At 43.4% G+C, this 27352-nt stretch overlaps 1 protein-coding gene across 8 annotated transcripts in view; it reads right to left on the bottom strand.

The window, feature by feature from the left end:
- The window catches only part of CDH12 (cadherin 12), a 1513562-nt gene that overhangs the window by 451555 nt on the left and 1034655 nt on the right, over positions 1-27352 (bottom strand). For all 8 annotated transcript variants that reach the window (XM_075314868.1, XM_075314867.1, XM_075314866.1 and 5 more), the window contains one exon: positions 15851-16266. In XM_075314868.1, coding sequence (XP_075170983.1) covers positions 15851-16180 — 330 coding nt within the window. In that variant the 5' untranslated portion in view covers positions 16181-16266. The remainder of the gene's footprint in view (positions 1-15850; positions 16267-27352) is intronic.

The following is a 27352-nucleotide window of genomic DNA, read 5'->3' as shown; positions in this document are numbered from 1 at the left end:
TGATTATTTTTCTTTTTTTTTACTTTGATATGCAGTACATAGTAAAATTGACATTTTCCTATTAGGACATGCTTAATAGAAGCTTTAAAATCAAACTGAAAAGAAAAAAGTGCTTTATACAACAAAATCAAAGTTCATAAGTCACCAGAAGTTCCTTTGACCCCTTTATTGTATCGACTCCCAACTTATTTAGTTTTGTTTAGGATAATTTTAAGAAACAATGGGAACTGTTGCTGGTGAACCACTCACTGTATCCACTATGGACTATTGGTAACATAGAATGAAATGTCTGTACCAGATTTCAGCACCAAATTTGCACATCCTGGAAGAAAACTGCACCAAAACAGAGTCAAAACCGGTTTTGGTGCATTTTTTTACCAAGAGATGCAGATTTGGTGCTGAAATGTTTACATCATATCCTGCACCCAATCTAAACCTCCTGGAAAAAAAAATCAGATCACTACTTCATCATACCTCATGAGGTAGTTATACTTTTTTGCCAGGAGGTGTAGATTGGGTGCAGAAATATGATATAGAAATTTCAGCACCAAATCTGCATCTGTTGGCAAAAAAATATGCAGTTTGCTGCCAGGAGATGCAGGTTTGTGAACTCAGTGAGCATTCATTGAGGTCGCCTGAGGTCAGGTTATCTGCAGTCACAGGTGGAGGACCGTGAAAATGACCAGCTGTGGCCGCAAGTAACCTGAGTGATGTCACCGCCTATTGCTGCAGCTCAGTCTCTGCCTGAAGCTACAGCATGTGGTCATGTTCTATGGCCACTCACTGTCAGCTCAGATGTTGCAGAGCTGAACTTCGTGTGGATTACGTTGGACCTGGGTCTTTCTTTTGGCGGTTAATAAAGTGATGAAAAGGAGTGTTTTTTTGTATTTTATTTAAAATAAAGGATTTTTTGGTGGTTGTGTTTATTTACTTTCACTTACAGATTAAGATTGTGAGCTGCTATTAACCCCTTCATGACCATTGATGGATCTATCCGTCATGGAGCGTATGACGTTAAGCTCTGCCCCCTGCCACGAGCAGGATGCGGCGATCCGCGCACATATCAGCTGTTTTTAACAGCTGACATGTGTGCCTGCATGTTACGAGTGGAATCGCTTCCACTCGCAACATTTAACCCCTTACATCTCGCTGCCAAAGTCTGGCAGTGAGATGTTTATGGGCGTAGCCATTACATTTACTTATCGCCATGCCCACCGGAAGTCACGTGCGTGATCACGTGACTTTAAGTGGTTGCCATGGTAGCACAGGGTCATGTGATGACGCCTGTAGCTATCATGAGTCACTTCCTCTCAATGCCGACATAGTGCCAGCACGGAGAGTAAAGCAGCATATCTGCAGATCTTAGCTCTGTAGCTGAGATCTGCAGATAGGGCAGAGTGATTGGATTGCTGATCGCTATAGCCCCCTAGGGGGACTAGTAAAATAAATAAAAAAAAAGTAAAAAAAAAAAAGTTTTACAAAATAAAAAAAAATAAAAAACCTAAAAGTTCAAATTATCCCCCTTTCGCCCCATTGAAAATTAAAGGTTTAAAAAATTTAAAAATATACACATATTTGGTATCGCCGCATTCAAAAATGCCCGATATATCAAAATATAAAATCAATTAATCTGATCAGTAAACAGGCTAGCGGCAAAAAAATTCCAAACGCCAAAATTACGCTTTTGGGTCGCCGCAAGTTTTGCGCAAAATGCAATAAAAGGCGATCAAAGCGTAGCATCTGCACACAAAAGATAAAATTAGAAATGTCAGCTTGAGACGCAAAAAATAAGCCATCACTGAGCCATAGATACAGAAAAATGAGAACGCTACGGGTTTCGGAATATGGCGCAAAATGTGCGCCACTTTTATTGGACAAACTTGTGATTTTTTTTAACCCCTTAGATACAAATAAACCTACACATGTTTGGTGTCTACAAACTTGCACCGACCTCAGGCATCACAATGACACATTAGTTTTACCATATAGTTAACACGGTGAATAAAATATCCCAAAAACTATTGTGCGATCAAACTTTTTTTGCAGTTTTTCCACACTTGGAATTTTTTTGCTGTTTTCTAGTACACCATATGGTAAAACTTATAGTTTAATTTAAAAATACAACCCGTCCCGCAAAAAACAAGCCCTCATATGGCAATATTGACGGAAAAATAAAAAAGTTACGGCCCTCGGAAGAAGGGGAGCAAAAAACAAAAACGCAAAAACGGAAAAGGCTCTGGGGCTGAAGGGGTTAAACCCTGATTACAATGATTGCAACCGCACCAGGGCAATTGAGAAGAGGCAGGTAAAGTGCCGGGATTGTTGCCTCTAGTGGATGTGACAATACTGGGTGGCTGCAGGCTGTGATTTTTAGGCTTGTTGTGTTCAGTAACCCTGGGACTCCTCAGCCTGAGAATTCCAGCCTCCAGCTGTTGGGCTTTATCATGGATGGGTGTCAAAATTTGGGGGGACAGCATGCCTTTTTTTAAAGTTAATTATTCTTTTTTTTTAATTAAATCACATGCAGTTCCTCTTATTTTGATATACAGCCAAAATAAGCACATGGCTAGGGGCTGCAGCCTGCAGCTCTGGGCTTTATCTTTGATTGTATCCATAGATGGGGGACCTTAAGCCAATGTATTTTTTTATTCAGTTATTTATTTTATACCATGATAACCCCACAGACAGGGTCTTTTATTCCAACTAATCAAAGATGCTGTCTGGTGCAGGGTCTGACTTTAGCCAATCAGAGATGCCAATGTGTGTGGAAAGCAGTAAAAATGGATGAGGGAAAATCAGTGGCCCTGGAAGTACAACTGTGGGAGCAATTACAGCCATGGGAGCAGTTACGGTAAGTATGTCCTGGTTTATTTTCTTTCTTTTACAGCCCTCTACACACGTTAGGCCTTCCATTGAATTAAATGGGATTGTTATATCCACCGAACTGTTTGGCAAACACTGGGATTTCTAATTGTCATCACTGTCTCCATTGTGACTTACAATCTACAATCCCTATTAGTATATTTCTGGAGTGTGGGAGGATATTAATCAAATGAAACCCATGCAAATTCAGGAAAATCATGCAACTTTATTAAGGAGGTTATCCATGAAATCACTTTTATTTTTACTATGTAACCAAAAACTAACAGGCTGTAAGTTGCTAACAAAGGCAACTTCCTGGCTGATGTACCTGGCGCCAGTTCACAGCAGTCACTGACCACTCCTGCCAGCTAGTCAGCTGCTCCATGTCAGCAGAGCAGCTCTTCTTTAGAGCTGCTCTGTTGATTGGATGTGACTGCTAATGTTATGCTGTTTGACATCTGGTTTTTCGCAGTTGGGCAGCTCGGAGCTGTCAGTTAATCAGCAAGCCATTGGCAGTCACGGCCTATCAACAGAGTAGAGCAGCAAAAAAGCCGATGATCCAACGATGTGATGTCAGTAGAAGCCACTGAGTTGCCAGCAGGGCGGTCGGTGACAACTTTGTGAAGACAGATAAAAGCTCCAGACAAAGCATGTCTGTTAGTGCTTAGACACATTGTAAAAAAGAAAGTCCCAGATAGCCCCTTTAAGGATATTTTCCTTGGAGAGATTTAAATCCATAACCTCAGTCCTGCAAAGCATCATTGCCAATTAATGAGCCGCAGTGCTGCCCTAATTCTTCAGTTATAGTATTTTTGAGTCATACATATATGTGCTTGCATAATTATTTGAACTATTAAAAAGCAATATGCTAATGGATTTAAAGAAAAAAACCTTCTTTTGTTTGCCAATTTTCATGTACTGTATGTCTCCTGAGATGTATCTATGTAACTTGGGAGACAATGATCCCATGAATTATACGGTTACTTATAAATATTACAACAGAAGCCTTATAGTACATGTTGTTTAGAAACCCCCAATAAATAATTTCTTTGACAACTTCAGAGTATACGAAGTCTATGCTCATTTCATACATACAGATTCACTAGCAAATAAGTTATAACACCTGATTGTGATTATTGTTATTTTGGCTAAGTGCCTAGGCTTACAACAAACTAAAATTGGTCCCATTATTTAAGCTGCAAATATCTCTATTGTTTGCAATAATTAAGAAATGTAAAAGATTTGTTATCCAAAAGCAGATGTCAGCATTTAATACTATGTAGTGATTAAACTAATAAGGAATATAATAGATCATCATCTTCTGTTATGTGTAAACTTATTTTTGCTTTTGAATTCCCCCTCATAGGTGTTATCTTTTTCTTTGATCATTTTTAAAACCCATTCTTTTAATTTTATTGTATATTTAAATTAAAAAGCTTGTTGACAAAATATTTATATTTATTGATTATACTATAAATGATAGTTTTAGAGAACTTCTAATATTCAATAGATTGTCCTTTTGCCTAAAGTTTTATAATTCTATTTAATCTTTGGAAAATTGAACGGCAATGAGGATATTGTCATCATAATCAAGATTATTACTCAACTTCCTTACAAATACTAATTATAATAATATATTATATTTCTTCATTTATATAGCACTATTAATTCCACAGCGCTTTACATGCAATAGCAACACTGTCCCCGTTGGGGTTCACAATATAACTTCCCTATCAGTATGTTTTGGAGTGTGGGAGGAAACTGTAGAACCCAGAGGAATTTCATACAAACTCCTTGCAGATGGTGTCCTTGGTGGGATTTGAACCACTGAGCCAGCGTGACGCCCTAATTCTGTCAATCATGGAAAAGGTTCTTTAAAAATGTGACTCAGAATACATAAAATGTGTTAAGCTTTGATACAATTCAAAATGTACAAAACTTAACATTATTATTTTATTTCCAAATGTCCTCCAATATCCAGACAACAGTTTTATTTACAGTCTTGCCCAATCTTCAATTATTTCTGTAGGTTTGTTTTGAACTGTCAAAGCCAATTTCGATCGCTAAGCCAGCATTGTTCTCAGTCATGGTATTTGCATAAACATTGAATGGTGTAGGTTTAGCTATTAAAATGAGCAATCAGTAGCCTCCTTCCTAAATAGCTCTAACAACGTGCTACAGGGGCAGACACTGCCAGCTTGAGGACCCCGTATATGAAATGTGCCCTAGTATACCCGGCGGTGCTCAATATAGTAACTAACTGTGAGTGTTTGGAATTAAAGAGCATCTGTCCTGAGCCTCTGCTTCTACATTTCCCATGAAGCAGAATTTAAGAAATTGAGGTTCTTTACCTTGTATTGGAAGCAGTGAGCCAATTGAGTGGTAAATCTTTCCTTGGCTTATGAATGTGTACATAAATTTCTCTTGTTTCACCAAATGATGTCATTTGGAAGATGGACTTGTACTTCCTGATGTTGATCAACAAATGCTTTGATGTTGCAGTGGTGCCCATCATCAGAAACTTCAGGGGATCAGGTGGTGACAGGAGATAAAGAAGTTTTACCTTGCAATTTGCATTGCATAAATCTGAAGGTTCATCGTTCCACCTCAGGACATTGCAGTACATGCAGAGCACATCCTTTTTCCTATGTTAACTATTTGATTATCCTGTTTGAGTGGTAGCAAAAAGCAGAGTGTTTCAAATTTCCAACCTTTTCCTGTGTCCTGGTAGAAGCAATTCGGATTCTCAAACTGGTAAGTCATTCTTCTCTCTGCTGAGATGTTTCAGTGGACCTTGAAGAAGCAGCTCTTGTTCTTTTTTCTGTAAGTCTTGCTTCTTTCTGCTGGAGGTTTCAGAAGCCCTTGATAAAGCAGCTCTTGTTCTCATGTCTATCAACCTTGACGATGATCATCCAATCAAATTTTTGTCTGTAAATGACAGTATTTAAAACCCGCACACAAATAGTATACATGTAAGGCCATGTGATTACATCAGCCTCTACAACAATGTTGGCTAAGCATCACCAACAAATTCCTATTAACTCACACATAAGCTTCTTATACTAAGAATGTTCTTTGTTGTGTATAGCAACCGATCAGAGCTTCTATTAATGACTTGTAGCAAAATAGAAGCAGATCTGTGATTGGTTGCTATAGGCCATCTAATAAATATTTAGCCTAGCTGTCAAAACAGCCAAGACAGTATATATTATCTCACACATCCAAACAGTAAGAGATTTTTTTTGCAAATAACTGTAAAGTGTGGGGTGAAATTGTCCTCTCAAAACATAACCTATGACGTTCCCTGAGTCAGATGACGTGTTTGTGCAAACGTTTGTGACTGTAAATGCGACAATGAGGATTCCTTTAGCGGACATGCACACATACACACACACATACACTCAGCTTTATATATTATATATACTCTAGTACAGTATATGGCTTGTCTTACTTAAAAGTCAGTCCCTTTTGAAATGCTGGCCTCTCCTTCAGCAGCACACAAAGTCCACTTATTATTATTATTTAGGCATAGCTCTGTTTTTTTATCCATGAACTGCAGCAGATGACAATTGCTCTTCCTTCCTCGTTGTGTCACACACAACATTACCAGGTAAGCACTTCCCTACACCTTTATGTCCTTCTCCACCAGATACGACCCTTTTGCATTTTTTTGATCCCCAATAGATTTATGTGAAAATTTTAAAATATCATAATTGTTTTCTACACATTATAAACTTGACTAATCAACATGACAAATCATATTGGTGATGTGTGAAAATTACTCATGTAAAAAATCAATGCAAAGAAATTTGCTAAAACACATGTATAAAATTCAAAATTAAAGCTTTTCTGTAATGTAAAATGGATTAAAAATGATGCTTGAAATTTGCATCCAAAATGCATCAAATAAATGCAGCAAAACATATTAATTACAGAATATTGTTATTAAGTATGATGTTGTAGACATCTGAAGAAAATATGCTGATAAAAAGCAGCAGAGAAATGCAGCATTTACACAACAGTTGACCACAGCTTTAGAAGGAATGCACGAGAGAAACATGGGAAGCATTAAACCTGAGACAACATACCCTTGAACGACACCAGGGTAACAATTTAATTCAGATACCCAACCACAACATTTATTGAGGCTAGAGTGAATTGACTGGAGTTGGTTGCAGCATTCCGACCTTCAGTGGCTTGATGCACACAATAATCATACTCTATGCCAGAAGTGCTTTAAAGGGAACATGTCAGCTCCAATATGCACCCAGAACAACGAGCAGGTCTGGGTGCATAATGCTAATCCCTACCTAATGGTCCCTGTATACATTAGCATTGATAAAGACATCTTTAGGAAAAGTATTTCTAAAGAACTGTTATCATATGGTAATGAGCGAGAAGACTAGTCCTCTAGGCATTAGTTCCCCTGGCTAGTTGACTACATTAGCATGTTAGTACACCCCTGTGGGCACCTCTCCGCTGCCATTGCCGCCTGATGCTGGATTTCAGCTCAGTGCGCATGACCCCGGAATTTTGGTCATACTCACTATGAAGCCGGGTGTATGTGTCCTGGCTTCAAACTGAAGTAGTGGGCATGACCGAAACTCCAGCTTCATGCGCACTGAGCCAAAATCCAGTGTCGGGTGGCAATGGCAACTGGAGAGGTGAATGAGATCATCCTGTGATGCTACACATTCATTAGCATGTTAGCACGCACACAGGGGCGTACTAACATGCTAATGGACCCGGCTAGGCAGGGGAACTAACGCCCAGGGGACTAGTGCCCACGCTCATTAGCATACGATATAAGATATTTAGAAATACTTTTTCTAAAGATCTCCTTATCTATCCTAGTGTATACAGGGACCATTAGGCAGGGATTAGCAATATGCACCTAGAACTGCTTGTGGTTCTGGGTGCATATTGGACCTTACAGGTTCCCTTTTACATGGATGGAAAATAATGTAGGCTTATTAGATCTTCTGATGAAACAGTGATCACTATTCCTAAAACCCTAATTATACATCAAACATTTTCATAACACCATTGAAATTGATTTTTGGTTTGTTTTTTTTTAAACTATTGCAAGTAAATAGTAAACAAGTTGCATTAGAAATATTACAGTTGCATTCTCACTTTTTGAGTTGGAAATGCTTCCACTTTTCATTGCATTGGTTTTGATAAAACTTCCCCACTGAGCTTTGCTTAATCACAATCTCAGCTCTGCATAATAACATATTAATGGTAATTTGTCCAAAAATTGATGCTGCCTAAACCATGAGTAGCATGAATTAGAACCTGGCTCAGAAATGAAGCCAGAAGCCAGGCATATATTCATATATCTACACACATGTGAGAGACCTGTTAATCACCTGTAGCAGGGCTCAGAGAAGATGGCTGTAGGCTGAGCAGGACTAGTCACATCTATCCTGTAATCATGCTGCCAGGCTATAATTCTTCCTGGCCATGGTTTAAGCAGCATGATTCCATTAACATGTTGTCCTTAAAGAGTATTTTCAACTCATAACTAAAGGTGTTGCTGTAGTGGCGCTTTGAGAATTATTAAACTTTTACCTTTTTTGAAGAAATATATTTTGTGATTTTTCTGTAATCAGCTTTAGAATATCTATCTAAACGAGGCACAAGCATCACAAGGCTGAACACGTCCTTTTATCTTCTCCTGCCCAACTGAGTATTAATTGCACCGTTGCCAGCTGACTGTTCAGCATTCTCTCTTGACCTGCCTCCTTTGGGCAAAATCTCATGAAAGAGTTGCAATTGCCATGGGCATGAATTGATTTCATAGCTTAATGACATCACATGGAAGTTACTACGCATATCCAGCTCCTGGTAGTGAAATCTCAGAAATAAAATTGGGTATCACCGCTGCGCTTATCACGAATGCAAGCCAGGAATTAATTAATCCAAGTTGTTATTACATGTGCTAATACAGGTCGACGCATTTCAGGGGTCCCAGCCCCCTTCCTATAGCAGAGACAAGGATAGTATCTGTTACGGTTGCTGCGAGCACTGGAGACTATGTCCAGATTTCTTGCTACTGCACATGTGCGAGCGCTGGAGACTAAGTCCAGATTTCTTGCTACTGCACATGTGCGAGCGCTGGAGACTAAGTCCAGATTTCTTGCTACTGCACATGTGCGAGCGCCGGAGACTAAGTCCAATCTTGGAGCCATTGCACATGTGCGGGTGACATCATCGCTGACACGAGGTCACATGTCTCTGACACCTTCTATGCCGATTGGTCGCTGGTCATGTGCTTGTGACGGCTTGCTCGGTGATAGGCCAGCATGACGTCACTCCTGTCGTTCTGGCAGCGGATTGGCTCTGGTGTCCTCCATCTTGGATGAGGCACAGAGTCTATATAAGACCCTGACACACGCCGCATGGTGCTCAGTCCTCTTGGTTCATGCATATGAGTAGACGCTCTGTGCGCGTTCCTCTAGGCATTCCTCTGTCTATGCTAGGTGAGCGCTACCGGCAGGGTAGCGTTCTTATACCTTACAGCTTCGGCTGCTGTCCGTATCCTTACCTCTTAGGGGAGCGGACATAGGCAGGTGCCTGAGGCACATGGTCTGGCTGGGCCTTGTGATTCTACTCGTAGGTGGACGTTGCCGCTAGGGTAACATTCCTTATACTGCGTCTGGCAGTTGTTCGTATCCTCGCACACTAGGGGAGCGAACAGAGGTAGGAGCTTTGTGCGGCTTACGCTGCTGTTCGTCTCTTTTGCACCACTAGAAGAGCGGACCTAGGCAGGTGCCATATCTAGTGGTTCGTGTCCTCGCACACTAGTGGAGCGAACGCAGGTAGGAGCTTTGTGCGGCTTACACTGCTGTTCGTCTCTTTTGCACCACTAGAAGAGCGGACCTAGGTAGGTGCCATTTTGCACACATTGCATTTGTCTCTGTGATTATTAACAGAGATCATTCCACACACCCTCCAAGTAAGGGAGGAATTGCTTTACTTACTTATTATATCCTTCTGTGAGTTAACAGAGGTATTGCACTCTGCCATAGTCTGCAGCAGAGTCTTTTCACGGTGGACCCTGACTGTCTGATACTCCTTTAGGTTCTTATCAGATAGCCCCCCGTAACATTAGGACTGAGCCAAGGGTCTGGCAGTTATGGCAGAATATCAGCAGTTACACCGTTACATACAAGTACTTGAGTCACGGCTCAAGAGTATAGAGGATAAACCTCAGACCATGGTGACATCTGCACATGATCCTCGACTTGCTCTGCCAAACAGATATTCTGGCGATGCCAGATCATGTCGTGGTTTCATTAGTCAGTGTCAGATACACCTAGAGGTCAACTCTTCTCGCTTCTCTACGGAGAGGTCCAGAGTAGGCTTTATCATCTCCTTACTTCAGGACAAAGCCTTAGAATGGGCGACTCCCCTATGGGAGCGCTCTGATGTGGTTACTCTGAGACATCAAGACTTTCTTGATGCTCTTAAGGCGGTATTCATGGGTCTGCAGGTTACCCATGATGCGGCCCTGAGACTGTTAGATCTATCTCAGGGTTCGTTATCCACTAGTTCTTATGACATTGCTTTTAGAACTCTGGTGGCAGAACTAGATTGGCCAGAGAAGGTGTTGATTCCTATCTTCTGGAGAGGGTTGGCAGGCTATGTCAAGGATGCCCTTGCTACTCGTGAGGTCCCTGCTTCTCTGGAGGACTTGATCACAGTAGCAACGAGGATCGATGTACGCCATAAGGAACGTAGACTCGAGGTCTCTTCCTCACGCCCTAAGCATCGGGCTATTCCAGTTGTTGAGGGTCCACTACCGTCTTCCTCAGCATCTGAAACATCTCCCACTCCTATGGAGTTAGGTCATACGTTCTCCAGACTACGCAAGTCTGGTCCTCCTATATGTTACGTATGTCGTCAGGCTGGGCACTATGCCAACAAGTGTCCTAGTCATCAGGGAAACTCCCTGGCCTAGTAACCATTAGAGGGGGGTTACTAGAGACGTCTTCTGCACCCTCTAAGTGTTGTATCCCAGGTCAGCTCTCGTTATCTGAGAATACATGGCCTATTATGGCTTTTGTGGATTCCGGAGCTGACGGGATTTTTGTGTCCTCAGGATTTGTAAAGGGACACAATATTCCCTCTATCATGTTAGATGCGCCTATTCCTGTCCGTGTTGTTAATGGAACTATGTTGTCTGACTCCATTGCATTGAGGACAGTTCCCTTGCGCCTTTCCCTGTCTCAGGGTCACATAGAGGAGATTTCTTTTCTTGTTTTGCCTGAGGGTATAGACGACGTCCTTCTGGGCCTTCCATGGCTTCGGACTCATGCTCCTCACATTGACTGGGAGTCTGACAGCATTATTAGTTGGGGTTCGAAATGTCAGTCCCGATGTCTTCCCTTACCACCTAAGGTCGTTGCGGTTGCATCAACTGATCTCTCTCCCATACCTACACCCTATTTGGATTTCGCTGACGTGTTCTCCAAACAGGGTGCTGAGGTTCTTCCACCCCATAGGCCGTATGACTGTGCCATAGACCTTATCCCAGGTTCGGTTCCACCTAAAGGCAGGGTTTACCCCCTGTCGATACCTGAGTCGGAGGCCATGTCGACCTATATAAGAGAGAGCTTAGAGAAGGGGTTCATTCGTAAGTCTGTCTCTCCCGCGGGAGCTGGGTTTTTCTTTGTTCGGAAGAAAGAGGGTGATTTGCGTCCCTGCATAGATTACAGGGGTCTCAACGCAATCACAATAAAGAACAAATACCCATTACCTTTAATTTCGGAGCTCTTTGACAGACTGAGAGGAGCTCAAGTTTTTACGAAGTTGGATCTGCGGGGTGCGTATAACTTGGTACGAATTCGAAAGGGTGACGAATGGAAGACCGCTTTTAACACCCGAGACGGTCACTATGAATACCTCGTCATGCCTTTTGGGTTATGTAATGCACCCGCAGTATTTCAGGACTTCGTAAACGATGTGTTCAGGGATTTACTGTTATCCTCAGTAGTGGTGTATCTGGACGACATCCTGATTTTTTCTCCTGATCTGGAGACTCATCGTCAGGATGTCGTTCGTGTCCTTTCCCGTTTAAGGGAGCACTCATTGTTTGCTAAACTCGAGAAATGTGTATTCGAGCAGTCCTCATTGCCTTTTTTGGGTTACATTATCTCACAAGAGGGTCTGGCTATGGATCCTGCGAAGCTCTCTGCTGTCCTGCAATGGTCCGAACCTCATTCCTTGAAGGCGGTGCAACGCTTCTTAGGATTCATAAATTATTACAGGCAGTTCATACCCCATTTTTCTACTTTGGTGGCCCCTTTGGTGGCCTTGACTAAGAAAGGTGCTAATCCCAAAGCCTGGTCTACTGAGACATCTCAGTCTTTTGAGGCAGTAAAAAGACACTTTTCAACTGCTCCCGTTCTTCAAAGACCCGATGAGAGTAAGCCCTTCCTCTTAGAGGTTGATGCCTCTTCAGTGGGTGCTGGTGCGGTCTTGTATCAAAAGAACGGTGCAGGTAGAAAAAGGCCGTGTTTCTTCTTTGCTAAAACCTTTTCACCGGCAGAGAGAAACTATACCATTGGGGATAGGGAACTGCTCGCCTTGAGATTAGCCTTGGAGGAGTGGCGTCACTTGCTGGAAGGAGCGAAACATCCTTTCCAGGTCTATACAGACCATAAGAATCTGACGTACTTACAAACCGCTCAGCGTCTGAATCCTCGCCAAGCCCGCTGGTCCTTGTTTTTCTCCCGCTTTCACTTCTCCATCAACTATTTGTCTGGGAGTAAGAATAACAAGGCAGACGCCCTGTCTCGCTCTATGCTTTCTACCCAGGAAGAGATTGACGAACCTCGTCTTATCCTTCCCTCCAGGGTTTTTCATACGCTCTCCCCTGTGACGTTAGACCAAATCCCACCGGGCAAGACCTTTGTTCCGCCTGATCGACAGAATGATATACTGTCATGGGCCCACACCTCAAAGGTGGGTGGGCATTTTGGTATTAGGCGGACACGAGAGTTACTGGAGAGGTGGTATTGGTGGCCACACTTAGCCAGCCACGTCAAGAGATATGTCGGTTCCTGCTACTCGTGTGCTCGCAACCGTCCATTACGGCAGAGACCGGCTGGGCTCTTGCATCCTTTACCAGTGCCAGATAGACCATGGGAGGTGGTAGGCATGGACTTTGTAGGTGATCTTCCATGTTCACAGGGACATAGATTTGTGTGGGTCATTACGGACCATTTCTCCCGGATGGTTCATCTCGTACCGTTATCGAGAATCCCATCTTCCAGGGTACTAGCCAAACTATTCCTCAAGCATGTCTTTAGGCTTCACGGGATGCCAGATCGTATCATTTGTGATAGAGGCCCACAATTTACTTCCCGTTTCTGGCGAGATCTTTGTAGCCTTCTGCAAATTGAGTTGAATCTCTCTTCGGCATACCATCCGGAGACTAATGGTTTGGTTGAACGTACCAATCAATCTATGATTATATACCTTCGACACTTTGTTGCTGAGAACCACGATAACTGGTCCTCCCTCCTACCCTGGGCAGAATTTGCCCTTAACAATTCGCTGGCTGAGGCCACTGGGCAGACACCGTTCGTACTCAATAATGGGCAACACCCTAGGGTACCGGTACCGTTTCCCGCCGCTGCACCTCCTCCTCTTGTGGCCGACTGGGCAACTAATGCCAGAGAGGTTTGGGATCGGACTCAAGAGTCGATCCAAGCAGCTAAGGACCGTATGAAGACGGTGTCCGATCGGTTTCGTCGCCCGGCTCCTGTCTTTTCTCCAGGGGACTTTGTGTGGCTCTCTGCAAAACACGTGAGACTTAGAGTGAGCTCTGTCAAATTTGCTCCTCGCTTCCTGGGTCCTTATGAGGTTCTTCGACAGGTAAATCCTGTAGTCTATCAATTGAAGTTACCTGTCCATCTTAGGATTCATGACAAATTCCATGTCTCACTGCTAAAGCCGGCTATTTTACCTCACGCTCGTGAAGTGCACTCTCCTGCCTCTGATTCCTCTCGCTCTAGCTATGAGGTACGAGCCATAGTTGGTTCTAAGATGGTTAGAGGACGCAGGTTCTTCTTGATAGATTGGGAGGGCTATGGTCCGGAACATCGCTCTTGGGAGCCTGAGGAGGCTGTCCATGCTCCCGACTTAGTTGCCAATTACCTGCGTCGCCGGGAGGGGGGCCCTTGAGGGGGAGGTACTGTTACGGTTGCTGCGAGCACTGGAGACTATGTCCAGATTTCTTGCTACTGCACATGTGCGAGCGCTGGAGACTAAGTCCAGATTTCTTGCTACTGCACATGTGCGAGCGCTGGAGACTAAGTCCAGATTTCTTGCTACTGCACATGTGCGAGCGCCGGAGACTAAGTCCAATCTTGGAGCCATTGCACATGTGCGGGTGACATCATCGCTGACACGAGGTCACATGTCTCTGACACCTTCTATGCCAATTGGTCGCTGGTCATGTGCTTGTGACGGCTTGCTCGGTGATAGGCCAGCATGACGTCACTCCTGTCGTTCTGGCAGCGGATTGGCTCTGGTGTCCTCCATCTTGGATGAGGCACAGAGTCTATATAAGACCCTGACACACGCCGCATGGTGCTCAGTCCTCTTGGTTCATGCATATGAGTAGACGCTCTGTGCGCGTTCCTCTAGGCATTCCTCTGTCTATGCTAGGTGAGCGCTACCGGCAGGGTAGCGTTCTTATACCTTACAGCTTCAGCTGCTGTCCGTATCCTTACCTCTTAGGGGAGCGGACATAGGCAGGTGCCTGAGGCACATGGTCTGGCTGGGCCTTGTGATTCTACTCGTAGGTGGACGTTGCCGCTAGGGTAACATTCCTTATACTGCGTCTGGCAGTTGTTCGTATCCTCGCACACTAGGGGAGCGAACAGAGGTAGGAGCTTTGTGCGGCTTACGCTGCTGTTCGTCTCTTTTGCACCACTAGAAGAGCGGACCTAGGCAGGTGCCATATCTAGTGGTTCGTGTCCTCGCACACTAGTGGAGCGAACGCAGGTAGGAGCTTTGTGCGGCTTACACTGCTGTTCGTCTCTTTTGCACCACTAGAAGAGCGGACCTAGGTAGGTGCCATTTTGCACACATTGCATTTGTCTCTGTGATTATTAACAGAGATCATTCCACACACCCTCCAAGTAAGGGAGGAATTGCTTTACTTACTTATTATATCCTTCTGTGAGTTAACAGAGGTATTGCACTCTGCCATAGTCTGCAGCAGAGTCTTTGCACGGTGGACCCTGACTGTCTGATACTCCTTTAGGTTCTTATCAGATAGCCCCCCGTAACAGTATCCTTGTTGATACTATCCTTGTCTCTGCTACATTGTCCTGAAAGGGGCTGCAACCTCTGAAATTTGTTGACCTGTATTAGCACATGCAATAAATATTTGGATTAATTCATTTCTGGCTTGCATTGGTTATAAGCGGTGATACCCATTTTTACTTCCTAGATTTGATCCTATTTCTATTATCCTATTATCGGGGCTGCAGCTGTCTACATCTATTATTATGCGGTTTTAGGTGTTGTGATCTTTCACATCCCTATAGGTGAGTGCACCTTACTTTATATCTCTGTTTGTTATCTGGTAAGACCCTATGCGCCTTTTTTTCCACAGTCTCTGAAACCCAGCCCCTGGTAATGACTGTGCCTCTATACAATATTGGAAAGAGGACTAAGGTAATGAAAAAGCAGGGAGTGGATAATACTCCGACAGGCAAGAGAAGGCTAAGTGCACTGTCAAGGCCAATTGTACTAATGGCTCATCAGCATTAACCCTCCATAGCTGATTACAGAAGAATGATAAAATGTTTTTCTTCAAAATATTATGCTTTTAATTAGCTTGAAATCACCATTACAGCCATGTCTCTAGTTATTTAACCTAATTCCTGTTATCAGGTCTTCTTTAAGTTTCTGTACATCAGCATATAATCACTTCATAAACTTAACAGACATATGAAAACATTACCTTTCCCACATATTGTGGGTCAGATCCCATGTATTCTTCCAGCACGAAAAACTGATTCCATACCCAACCACGTTTAACTCTTTGTGCTGCAGATCTCCTTGCCGACATTGCGATGATAACATTTTCTTTTTGCTTGGATGTTGAAGTTTGTGGTGGCTGCTGGGAATGCAGTGGTGTTAAAAGACCTCCATCGAAAAGGAACCAAAGAAGCAGCGATAAGCAGTTCCTTGTAAGCATTGGAAAAGACGTCCCTACAGCCTGGTAGTTAAAACGCCAACACTTGCTGTAAAACTGTAGGATCCAGTTTGATGTGCACCTTTTCCTCACCATACAAGTTCTACTGCTGTAAAATGTGCATAAAAAGTATTTCTTCGGCTGACAGTTCTGTCCTCACATTGAAATTCACCAATGGATTCCTGTAATATCATAAAATAAATGTTATTCTTTGCATAGAGTGTAGAGAAATGCACTAAAGTAGATATAGTGGCAGGACAGATTTGTTTTTCTCATCATAAACATTAAAATGAGAGAAGATAAACAAGAAGAAATGAATTTTAATCAGTTATATAAAGATATATGTGAGGAAATATAACAAAGGCAAGAGATGTATAATGATGATGTTGTGAGGATGCAGAGGAGTCCCGGGGGCCTAAACACTAATATTAGAATACAATATATATTGATATTAAACAATGTCAATTTGGGACTATTCACGGAACATAATATTGAAATATGGAAATCTATATTTATAACATATATATTTTCACTTAAAATCTGCTAAGGTTTTATTAATCCAAAACAGTTGGAAATCTAACATGTATTATATAAAACAAATGTAACAAAAGTACTTTAGATTCCCATTGTATAGCTATTATTCATTAGGGAGCCCTTCAGACTCCATAATAAATACTTTTTTATGCAGTGTGCTTCCCAGGTAGAGTCAGTGTGTGCATTGTGATTACTAGGCAGTAGGCACTAGAGATGAGCAAATCATAAAGATTTGTCAATAGGGGCCAAAATACTGGCATATCGTGTTAGCTATGTGTGTCTTTTGTTCTCTATTTGTGGATGTGGTAGAATCATTTTGTGCAATATTATGTTGGGGTATTTTTAAATTAAAACCATGAATAGATAGAACATAAACAAAGAAAGCTACAATAAGATTTGTAAACCTTTCTTTTGGATCCACTTTTAATTTATCTTCCAAATACTTATGTAAATACTGTGAAACTCAAAATTCAACTTCAATAGCCTACTTGCCAACTCCAAGAATATCCAAAAATTTCCAAAAACAGGGGAGGCTTTTAGAGGAGTTGGTAAATCTCTTCTACAAGCAGTATTTTCAACTGTACCCACATCCCATGGATGAAAATACAGTTAAACCACATGACAGAGTTGGGAACCATGGTATCCATATTCCTCTACTCAAGGCTGCTTTACAAGTTGCAATTTCTCGTGTGATCACATTTGCGATCGCACCCGCCCCCATCGTTTGTGCAGCACGGGCAATTTCTTGCCCGTGTCGCACAATGTTGTAACCCCCCGTCACACGTACTTACCTTCCTAACAACCTCGCTGTGGGCGGCAAACATCTACTTCCTGAAGGGGGAGGGACATTCGGCGTCACAGCGACGTCACACAGCGGACGGCCAATAGAAGCAGAGGGGCGGAGATGAGCGGGACGTAACATCCCGCCCACCTCCTTCCTTCAGCATTGCCAGCGAGACGCAGGTAAAGCTGCAGTTCACCATTCCCGGGGTGTCACACGGAGCGATGTGGGCTGCCCCGGGTACGATGAACAACAGGACGTGCGATTTTTAAAAAATGAGCGACGTGTCAGCGATGAACGAGAAGGTGAGTATTTCTGCTTGTTCACAGCTGTCACATGCTACGGTATCACTAACGATGCCGGATGTGCGTCACTTACGACGTGACCCCGCCAACATCTCGTTAGATATATCGTAGCGTGTAAAGCCCGCTTTACTCTGGTAAACCAGAGGCAGCATCAGGTCTGTGGTCTGACAAAAGCCAAGTGTGCACATAGCATGTCATGTGTCAGGATGACATCAGTTCACCAGGCCCCCTGTGCCAGACTGCATTTGGAGATTTGAGGACGAAGAGGAAAACACTGATCATTGTGCAAGTAAGTTATGATGTGTTTAAGTTTATTTTGCTTTTATTTGCTTTTATGGGCAATAAAATACAATTTGATGTGAAATATTTCCTGAGTACTCACTCCAATATCCCATATGTGTTTGAAAACTATTTTTGACTCGCAGCACAAAGTGAGGAATGGAAGGAGTGCCGCAATTGAGTTTAGATTTAGTTGGTATGGTTTGCCGGTGCCATGTGCCATTGGCAAAGACCCTGAGGTGACAGAACAGCAGAAATCCCTATTTCACAAATTGCACCCCTGAATGAATTCCTCTAGTGGTGCATTGTGCATATTGATACTACAGGTGTGTCACAAAATCTTACACTATAGGGCGGTGAAGAAAAAATAATTACATTTTAAACTCTAAAATGTTGTTTTAGTCCCATGCCCCATAATATGTTACATAATTACTCCTTAACGTGGCAATACCTCACATGTGACTGTACAGTACTGTTTTTCTGCAGTGCAGGGCTCAGAAGTCAAGGAGCATCATTTGATTTTTAGAGCACACATTTTCCTAGAATAGTTTGTGGACTCCATTTGCAGGGCTCCCAAGGAACAGAACAGCATAAACCCCCTCAAGTGACCACATTTTGGAAATTACACCCCTCTGGGAGTTCATCTATGGGGTGTAGTGATAACAAAGTCTCTGTAAAACACCCATGGTGTCAAATGCAATGAATGTTGCAGAATTAAAAATTGCAAATAAGCCAAGTTCATTGTAGTGCCCATACATTGTGCCAAACTAAATCTACTTTCACATCAGCATTTTTTTGCCGGTCGGCAAAAAAATGCAAACTGCATATGACTGGATCCTTTACAAATGCGTTGTCATTTCAATGCATTTGCAATGGAATCGCGGCAATATGCTGTCACTTGCAGTTGCGTGTGGCACACACTGGATCCTGTAAGATGCAGTATTTTATCTTTTTTCAACAAAACACTGCATCTCACCAGATCCGTCATATTGTGGCGGTACCTGCATTGCATTTCAGTGAGCCAGATCCTGCTCTACCAGAAGTCACCACATTCTGGTAAGCAGGATCCTGTTTTCAGTACTGAGAATGACAAGAAAGTAGTTCCTCCCTCTTGCTTTCTAGTGGAGCTGCATCAGTTGAAGAAAGAAGAAAGAAGACCAGGATGGTGGAGGGGTGAGATGGAGTAATAAAGATGGAGTTTCTAAGTGTGTCTGTGTATTAACCCCTTAACGACCGCGGGCCGTAAAATTACGTCCTAAATGACATAATCTTACTGCCCGCGGTCCTCCGGCGGCAGCATGCCGCGATCGGCACACATCTCAGCTGATTTTCACAGCTGAGATGTGTGCCTGCTAGGCACGAGCAGAATCGTTATCTGCTCGTGCCGATTAACCCCTTATATGGCGCTGTCAATACATGACAGCGCCATTATAAGCGCAATCGCGGTAAAGTTTTACTTACCGCCGAAACCGGAAGTCACGTGACGCGATCACGTGACTCCCGATAGTTGTCATGGTAGTACAGGGTCATGTGATGACTCCTGTACTACACATGAATTGGTTTCACTTTCGCTGTGCCCGGGGCACAGCAAAAGAGAAAGACAGCGTATCTGCTGTTTACAGCCTTCCAGCTGTGATCAGCAGATACTGCAGAGCGATCGGAATGCTGATCGCAATAGCCCCCTAGGGGGACTAGTAAAATAAAAAAAAAAAGTAAAAAAATAAGTTTTAAAAAATTAAAAAAAAACAAAAAAACCTAAAAGTTCAAATCACCCCCCATTCGCCCCATTGAAAATTAAAGGGTTAAAAAAATAAAAAATATACACACATTTGGTATCGCCGCGTTCAGAAACGCCCGATCTATCAAAATAAAAAATCAATTAATCTGATCAGTAAACGGCGTAGCGGCAAAAAAATTCCAAACGCCAAAACGACGTTTTTTTGTCGCCACAACTTTTGCGCAAAATGCAATAAGAGGCGATCAAAACGTAGCATCTGCGCAAAAATGGTACCGTTAAAAACGTCAGCTCGAGACGCAAAAAATAAGCCGTCATTGAGCCTAAGATCCCGAAAAATGAGAACGCTACGGGTCACGGAATATGGCGTAAAACGTGCGCCACTTTTTTCGGACAAACTTCCGATTTTTTTTTAACCCCTTATATAAAAGTAAACCTATACATGTTTGGTGTCTACGAACTCGCACTGACCTGAGGCATCACACCCACACATCAGTTTTACCATATAGTGAACACAGTGAATAAAATATCTCAAAAACCATAGTGCTATCGCACTTTTTTTGCAATTTTTCAGCATTTGGAATTTTTTTGCCATTTTCTAGTACACAATATGGTAAAACTGATAGTTTCATTTAAAAGTACAGCTCGTTCCGCAAAAAATGAGCCCTCACATGACCATATTGACTGAAAAATAAAAAAGTTACGTCTCTCAGAAAAAGAATGGCGAAAAAAAAAAACGGAAAGCGAAAAATCGGCCGGTCGTGAAAGGGTTAAAATATTTTTTCTCTGTGTGATGTCTTTTTTAACCCTTTATTGGAGATTCTTAATGGTTGGGTCAAACTTGGCCTGACATTAAGAATCTCGGGCTTTATATCAGCTGGTAAAAGAAAGCTGATATTAACCACTTATTAACCAGTGGGTACCCACCAGGGCCGCTGGTGGAGTTGGATACAGCGCCAGATGATGGTGCTTCTATGAAAGCTTGGGCTACCCTGTGCTGCGCATTCCAATCCCCAGCTGCCTAGTTATACCAGGCTGGACACAAAAAAGAGGCTTCCCTATATTTCTGTTTCCCAGTCGGGTACAAAAAGGCAGCTGGTGGTTAGGGGCAGCCCATATCAGCCTGCTGTACCTGGCTAGCATACAAAAATAATGCGAAACCCACGTCATTTCTTTTTAGTTTTTGGGTAAAAGAAAGGGATTCCCCGGATTTTCCATTGCCAGTGAAGGTAACACCAAGCAGTGGGGTTACCCTTAGCAACAGAAAATGCAGCGATAGACCACGCTTTTTTTTTACCCCTAACCCTAGGGGGTTTTTTTTAATGAATTAAAAAAAAATCGACATGGGCTTTGCCCATCGAGCACCCGAGCATTTTCCTGCTCACTCATCCCTACTCTTAACCACACAGCCAGCAGAACAAGTAATCAGATAAGCTGACTCCAGTGTCAGCCGATTACTTGTTCTGTGTCCCTCTTCATCAATCGCAGTGTGTGTGTGGCTGTGAGGTCAGCTTATTTCAGCCGGCACTGGAGTCAGCTAATCTGAACTCAGTTGAATTCCAGCCCGCACACGCTGAAATGGATGCAGGGGAACACAGAAAAAGTAATCGGCCAACACTAGAGTCAGCTGAGCTGATTACTTGTTCTGCTGGCTGAGTTCAGCTGAGTTCAGATCAGATGACTCCAGTGCCGGCTGAACTCAGCTTACCTCACACGCTGTGATGGATGCAGCGGGACACAGAAATAGTAATCGTCCGACACTGGAGTCAGCTGATCTGAACTCTGCTGAACTCCAGACCACAAAGCCCCCACACGGTCACACGTGATCGGCAGCAGGCAGTGACTGCTGATACCCTGCATCCACAGCGTGTGTGGGCTGTGAGATCAGGAGTCAGCTGACTCCCGATCAGCTGACTTCAGTGCCGGTCAGTAAATTCTGTGTCCCGCTGCAGAAGGATCTGGTAAAATAACAATTGCGGTTGCATGCGTTGCACAATCAATACCCAGGATCCGTTCATATGTGGTTTGCGTTTTTTGCTGGCCGTCAAAAAAACACTGATGTGAAAGCAGCCTAATGGTCATTTGGATTTAGCTCAGATTTAGCTGCATTTCTTATTGGGGGAGCCAAAGCTCTTTTCCCAAACCTTTGTGCTACCAGTAACATGGACCAGTTTCTGTTAAAACAGGATGAACCTGAGAGGAGACTTGTGCTTTTGTAGGTTGAATTGATTGCTATTTAGTGGCAATTTGGGGTACATAACATTATGGATCAGTTTATCTCAAGTGAGCTCATTGAGATCAATGAGATCTGCATCTCCTGGCAGAAAATCATGCTTTTTTGTCAAAGAGATGCAGATTTGGTGCTGGAATTTATACACAAAATTCTTGTACCAAATCTACATCATCTGGCAAAATCCATATGACTTATGTATAAGTTTCAGCAGCAAATCTCCATCTCTTGGCAGAAAACTGCACTTAAACTGTGTCAAAAACCGCATTTTTCTACCAGGAGATGCAATTTTTGTGCTAAAATTTATACACCAATTTCCTGCAACAAATCTGCATCTCCTGGCAAAAAAACGCATAAATATTGCATCAGTACTGAATTGCATTTAAATGCATTTTATTTGCCAGCAGATGCTGACTTGGAGAAGGACTTTTTGGAGAAGGACTTTGGTGTATAAATTCCAGCACCAATTCTCTTAGCAAAAAAACCTGCAGTTTTCTGCCAGGAGATGCAGCTCTCATTGAACTTAATGAGTTAACCTTTTTATTGCCGCGGATTTGCCGCGGATTTAACGCGGATTTGCCGCGGAATTGCCGCGGATTTTGGTGCGGATTTTTTTTTTTCCCCCCATTCTATAGCCAAAATCTGGATCAAAATCCGCAACAATAATTGACATGCTGCAGATTTTTCCGGATCAAAATCCGCGGCAAATCCGCCGCGGAAAAATCCGCAGCATGGACACAGCATTTCCAAAATGCCATTGAAATGGCTAGGAAGTGCCGCTGCTGCAGATTTTCGGAAAATCCGCGACTTTTCCGCGAGAAATCCGCGGCAAAATCCGCGCATTTTCCGCAGCGTGGACACATGGCCCAAGGGTATTTTCGGGGTTAATAAAGGGTTAAAAGAGGGTATGTGTATTTTATTTAAGATAAAGGATTTTTTTAGTGTTTGTGTATTATTTCTTTTCATTTACAGGATCATTAATGGGGTGTCTCATAGACACTATTACTAATTTAGGGGTTCATGGTAGCCAACAAAACACAGGTGTCATTAACCTCTTGTAATACATCAATTGCCACCAGGGAAATCGGATTGAGCCCCAGAATTGTGCCATCCAATGGACAAAGCAATCCTGGGCAGCTGTGGGATGCTATTTTTAGGCTAAAGAGGTCCATACCAATGGCTCCTCCCATTCTGATAATACCAACCCCCACCTGTCTGCTTTACTGTGGCTGCATATTAAAACTGGGGAATTCTATGTCTTTTTTCTCCTTTATTGTGATTTCCAGCCATGGAAAAGATCACAGATTGGGGATGCATCCTACAGCTGTTTATTACCCGTGCTGACTATCAAAATATGGAGGGAGCCTACTTTTTTTATTATTATTTGTTTATTTGTTTTTGCATTAATATACAGAAAACTACTGCAAACAATCACAAACAAGGACATATGGTGGAAAGCGGTTAGAGCAGTCTGCAACCAATCACACACAGTTGCACACAGGGTGGGTGGGGGAAGCAGTGAATATTGATGTTAATGTACCTTAATTAGCAACCCCAGAGGAGAGTGTGCCATCTGGGAAACTCCGGGAAACACAGAATGGATAACTATCCTACTCTTACTACCATTTAACTTCCATTTGCAACCCCCTAGCAATTACTGCGGCCATTTTACAACACCATTGACTTGACAATGTCTTGTCCCTATTGACTTGTATGGGTTTCATTTTTAGGGGTCAAGTTTAGAGTCATATTTGCTTGCGGAACCCATTTTTTTCCTGTTCTGGTTCACTGAACCCCATTATCCGCAGGTTCGCTCATCACTAGTCAGCAGGTGTTTATCTTAATTTTTCTGCATCAATGAGAATTTTTCAGTTATTCTAATATCATAATTTTACATATTCATATACATTACCTATAGTACATGATTATATTTTAACAAATGGTCTGCTTTCTACATTTTTTATGTTACTATACAATTTTGTTATGTTACATCATACCTTTGTGGGATGGTGAAACAGCTCCCATTGTTCATGGTCAGAAATATGTACCTGGTTAAAGATGTGCATGGCAAGCCCCTGTATCACCTCACAAGCATAGTTTAGACGTATATATTTGTGTCTCATAAATGTGAACAGTATTTATTGTATGTAATTTTACCACCTGCTTTCTGTCAGTAATGATGTGATAATACTTTATAAGGGACAAAAATGTCATTATTTAACCATAAGAGGACGCTGTTTCTCAGCACAGATGAAAGACTGCAATAGGTAGCTCAGATGGGGGCGGAGCTACAGGCTGATAAAAAGAAGTACATCACAGGAAGTAGAGCAGCAGCCATCTTGGAAGCGGTGGGCAGTTGGCAGTGAATGAATACAGAGACAGAGGACGTGCAGAAGAGGGAAGAGATAATATTTGCGACTAGAAATCTATCATCTTGATCAGAGCTGTGACACTGTATCCGTATCCTTACCATATGGGAGAAGATTGCTGAAAGAACGCTTTTGCGCTTTTGTGAAGTTGATAGGACGTTGCCAAGGAGACAAGCCACAGTGACCAGCAGTACTGCTCAGCTGTTGGAGAGGCCTCTCATCTGACTTTGTACTTCAGACATATTGTCCAGAGCAGACCCGGGTCGGTAAGATAAGTAAGGCCCACTGCGCCATCGCAGTGGGTAACCGTGCACGCACCTCACATCAGTTTGGCGCCAGAATATTTGAGACTGAGGCAGGGCCTGTAGTTAGTTTAGTTAGGCTTAGTAACCCTGTCAGGCCACAGTTACTGCCACAATCACCATTTGGTACCATCGTTTCCAAGACTACATCATTTAGTTCTTTGCCATTGAGGTTTCTCTGTGGACCACAACTACCTCACACCCGGATGTTACTAAGACCCATCACAGACTTTAGGGCATAATCGAGCTCATCCAGGAGGGAACTTGTGTTGAACAAAATATCTGTTATTTATGTTTTTATGCTCTTTGCTAAGCAGTCATTGTATATAGTAAATTGTTTGGTTATTCAAGGTGAATCGTGGGACAAATCCTCCATTAAAGGGCACTATATTTATATTGGGGCAGGGGAATAGTCAATTGGGGGTTAGAGTAAATTTATTTTAAGTTTGTAAACTGTTGTGCTATACTGCGGGCGGCTTGTATTTCACACCCATCCAATTTTTTTCATGTTTAAGGGTATTAATAGGTAGTTGGCGGTTGGAATATCCAGTCATGCCTGTAGGTAACATATAGTGTATATATTGTAGCAGTCTCATGTTGTAAGGCGCCACCCTGTATAGCACAAGGGTCTCAGCCTCTTCGCTGAGTGTTTGTGGATTTTCCCTGAATGTCTTCCCCTGTTTTGATTGCATTCATATTCAAATTGTAGTAAAGCACTTTTGTTAGTTAATCTAGTTTTGGGGCCATTTATTTCTCGTTCGTGACTTCGCTGTATCCTAAAGAGCCCACCGTGGTACACGGCTTACAAATTTGGCGTAGTTGGCAGGATACAGCGACCGTTATGGATGGGAATGCGGCGGGAGTCAACTCACCGGCATTAGCAGCACCAGTCCAGGCCCCAGCACAGGCAAGCCAGCTTTCCCTAATGTCACCAGTGCAATCTGCCATGTCACCCCAGGTAGGGTACCTTCCAGCGGGGACTTTGTTCCCTCCCTTGGTTAGGTTTGATGGTAGCAACATCAGCCTTAAGGATTGGATGGAGAGGGTTCGGAGTGCAGTCAAGATGTGTAACCTGACTCCGGAATTACAGGCAGAAGTAGCTCTGAATGCCCTAGAGGGTGATGCCCGACGGACACTGATGGTGCGCCCTGAATCCGAGAGAGACAACATTGAGAAGGTATTTGCCCTGTTAGAGAGGGTCCATGGGGCCCGTGTGCAAGTGACGCAGCTGAGAAGTGGATTCTTCAATCGGCCACAGCGTGAAGGAGAAACACTTATGCGGTATGCAAACGCCTTGCAGGAAGCAATGCAGGAGATCCGCAGGCGTGACTCAGCGGGCATGGGCGCCTTTCAGGAACTGGACAAGATCCTGAGGGACCAGTTCATTGCTGGGATAGCCAATAAGTCTTTACAAGATAAGCTCCGAGAGATGACTCGGAGCAACTCAACTCTGACATTTAATGACAGCTATCTAGCCGCTTTAGAACGGGAGGAGGAGTCAATTCCTGTGATCAAGAAGTGGGTGAGCAGTGCCCATATTGCAGAGGGTCAGAAAGGATCAGGAGAGGCGGCTGTCCTGAGGGATGTGATCCAGACTTTAACAGAACAAATGCAGGAACTTCAACTGAAGGTAGCTCAGGTGTGCGACCGACCACTTCACGCACCACCAATAGCTCCGCGACCCCGAGTCTCTATGGCAACACCGGCCAGGAGGCGGAATTCCATGAGGTACGACACATTGGGATCGCAACCCCACCGTGGGCCCCAATGCTGGTGATGTCAACAATTTGGCCATATCGCCAGAGACTGCTCTGCACAGATGGGAGCCGAGTCAGCGTTAAACTATCAGCTGCCGCAGTCAAGTCCATTGTATGAAGAACACAACTTATATGCCAGAAGCCCTATAATAGAAGCCGAGTTCGAAGGTCAACGGTTACGCTGCCTAGTCGATACTGGGTCGGAATGCACGATTATGCCGCTGGAATTCTTTGAGAGACATTTTGGGAACTTGATGGAACCGGAAGATGGAAGTGTCATTAGGCTGACAGCTGCCAATAACAATGAGTTGGATGTACAAGGAATAGTCTGGATGCATATCCGATTGTTAGACCAAAGCATTGGCAAGAAGGGAGTTGTGCTCGTGAACCATCCGTCCCGGAGACGATTGGACGTGACGCTGGGTATGAACGTGTTGAGAGATCTAGATCACCACATGTATGCCAAGGAAAGGCCTAAGTATTGGCAACGGGCTACCACGCATCGGCTGACACAGAAAGTTCTGCAGCAAATGGTGAGGAGCTGTAGCCTGCAAAAGAGCACCAGGCGCGGTCAGCCAATCGGACGAGTGAGGGTGCCGCTGAAGACTCAGGTGAAGATCCCACCACAACAGGAGCAAATATTGATGCTGCCTGTGGGTGCTGGGAGACGACTGAATGGGCTGGAGGTCTTGATTGAGCCTGTCACTCAAGGGGAAGCATTAACCCGACTGCTGGTAGCCCGGGCTCTTGCCACCGTAAAGAATGGGTGCGCACCTGTACGATGCATTAATGTCCTAGACAGTGAATTAACCATTCCTGGAAATACTCTGCTGGCCGAAGTCTATGTGCTTGATGGGGAAATTCTTCGGCGGAGGGATTTCACGCTACAGCCAGATAGGAGGTCAGCCTGGACTTATGCCGTAGGTGTCCAACAAAGAGCGACCCCGACAGCTGAATGGAATGGCCAAGTGATCAT

This window comes from Anomaloglossus baeobatrachus, chromosome 6 (genome assembly GCF_048569485.1).
Source record: "Anomaloglossus baeobatrachus isolate aAnoBae1 chromosome 6, aAnoBae1.hap1, whole genome shotgun sequence".
Taxonomy (NCBI): Eukaryota; Metazoa; Chordata; class Amphibia; order Anura; family Aromobatidae; genus Anomaloglossus; species Anomaloglossus baeobatrachus.
Note: the sequence above shows the minus strand (reverse complement) of the source record. Positions and strands in the feature narration are given on the sequence as shown.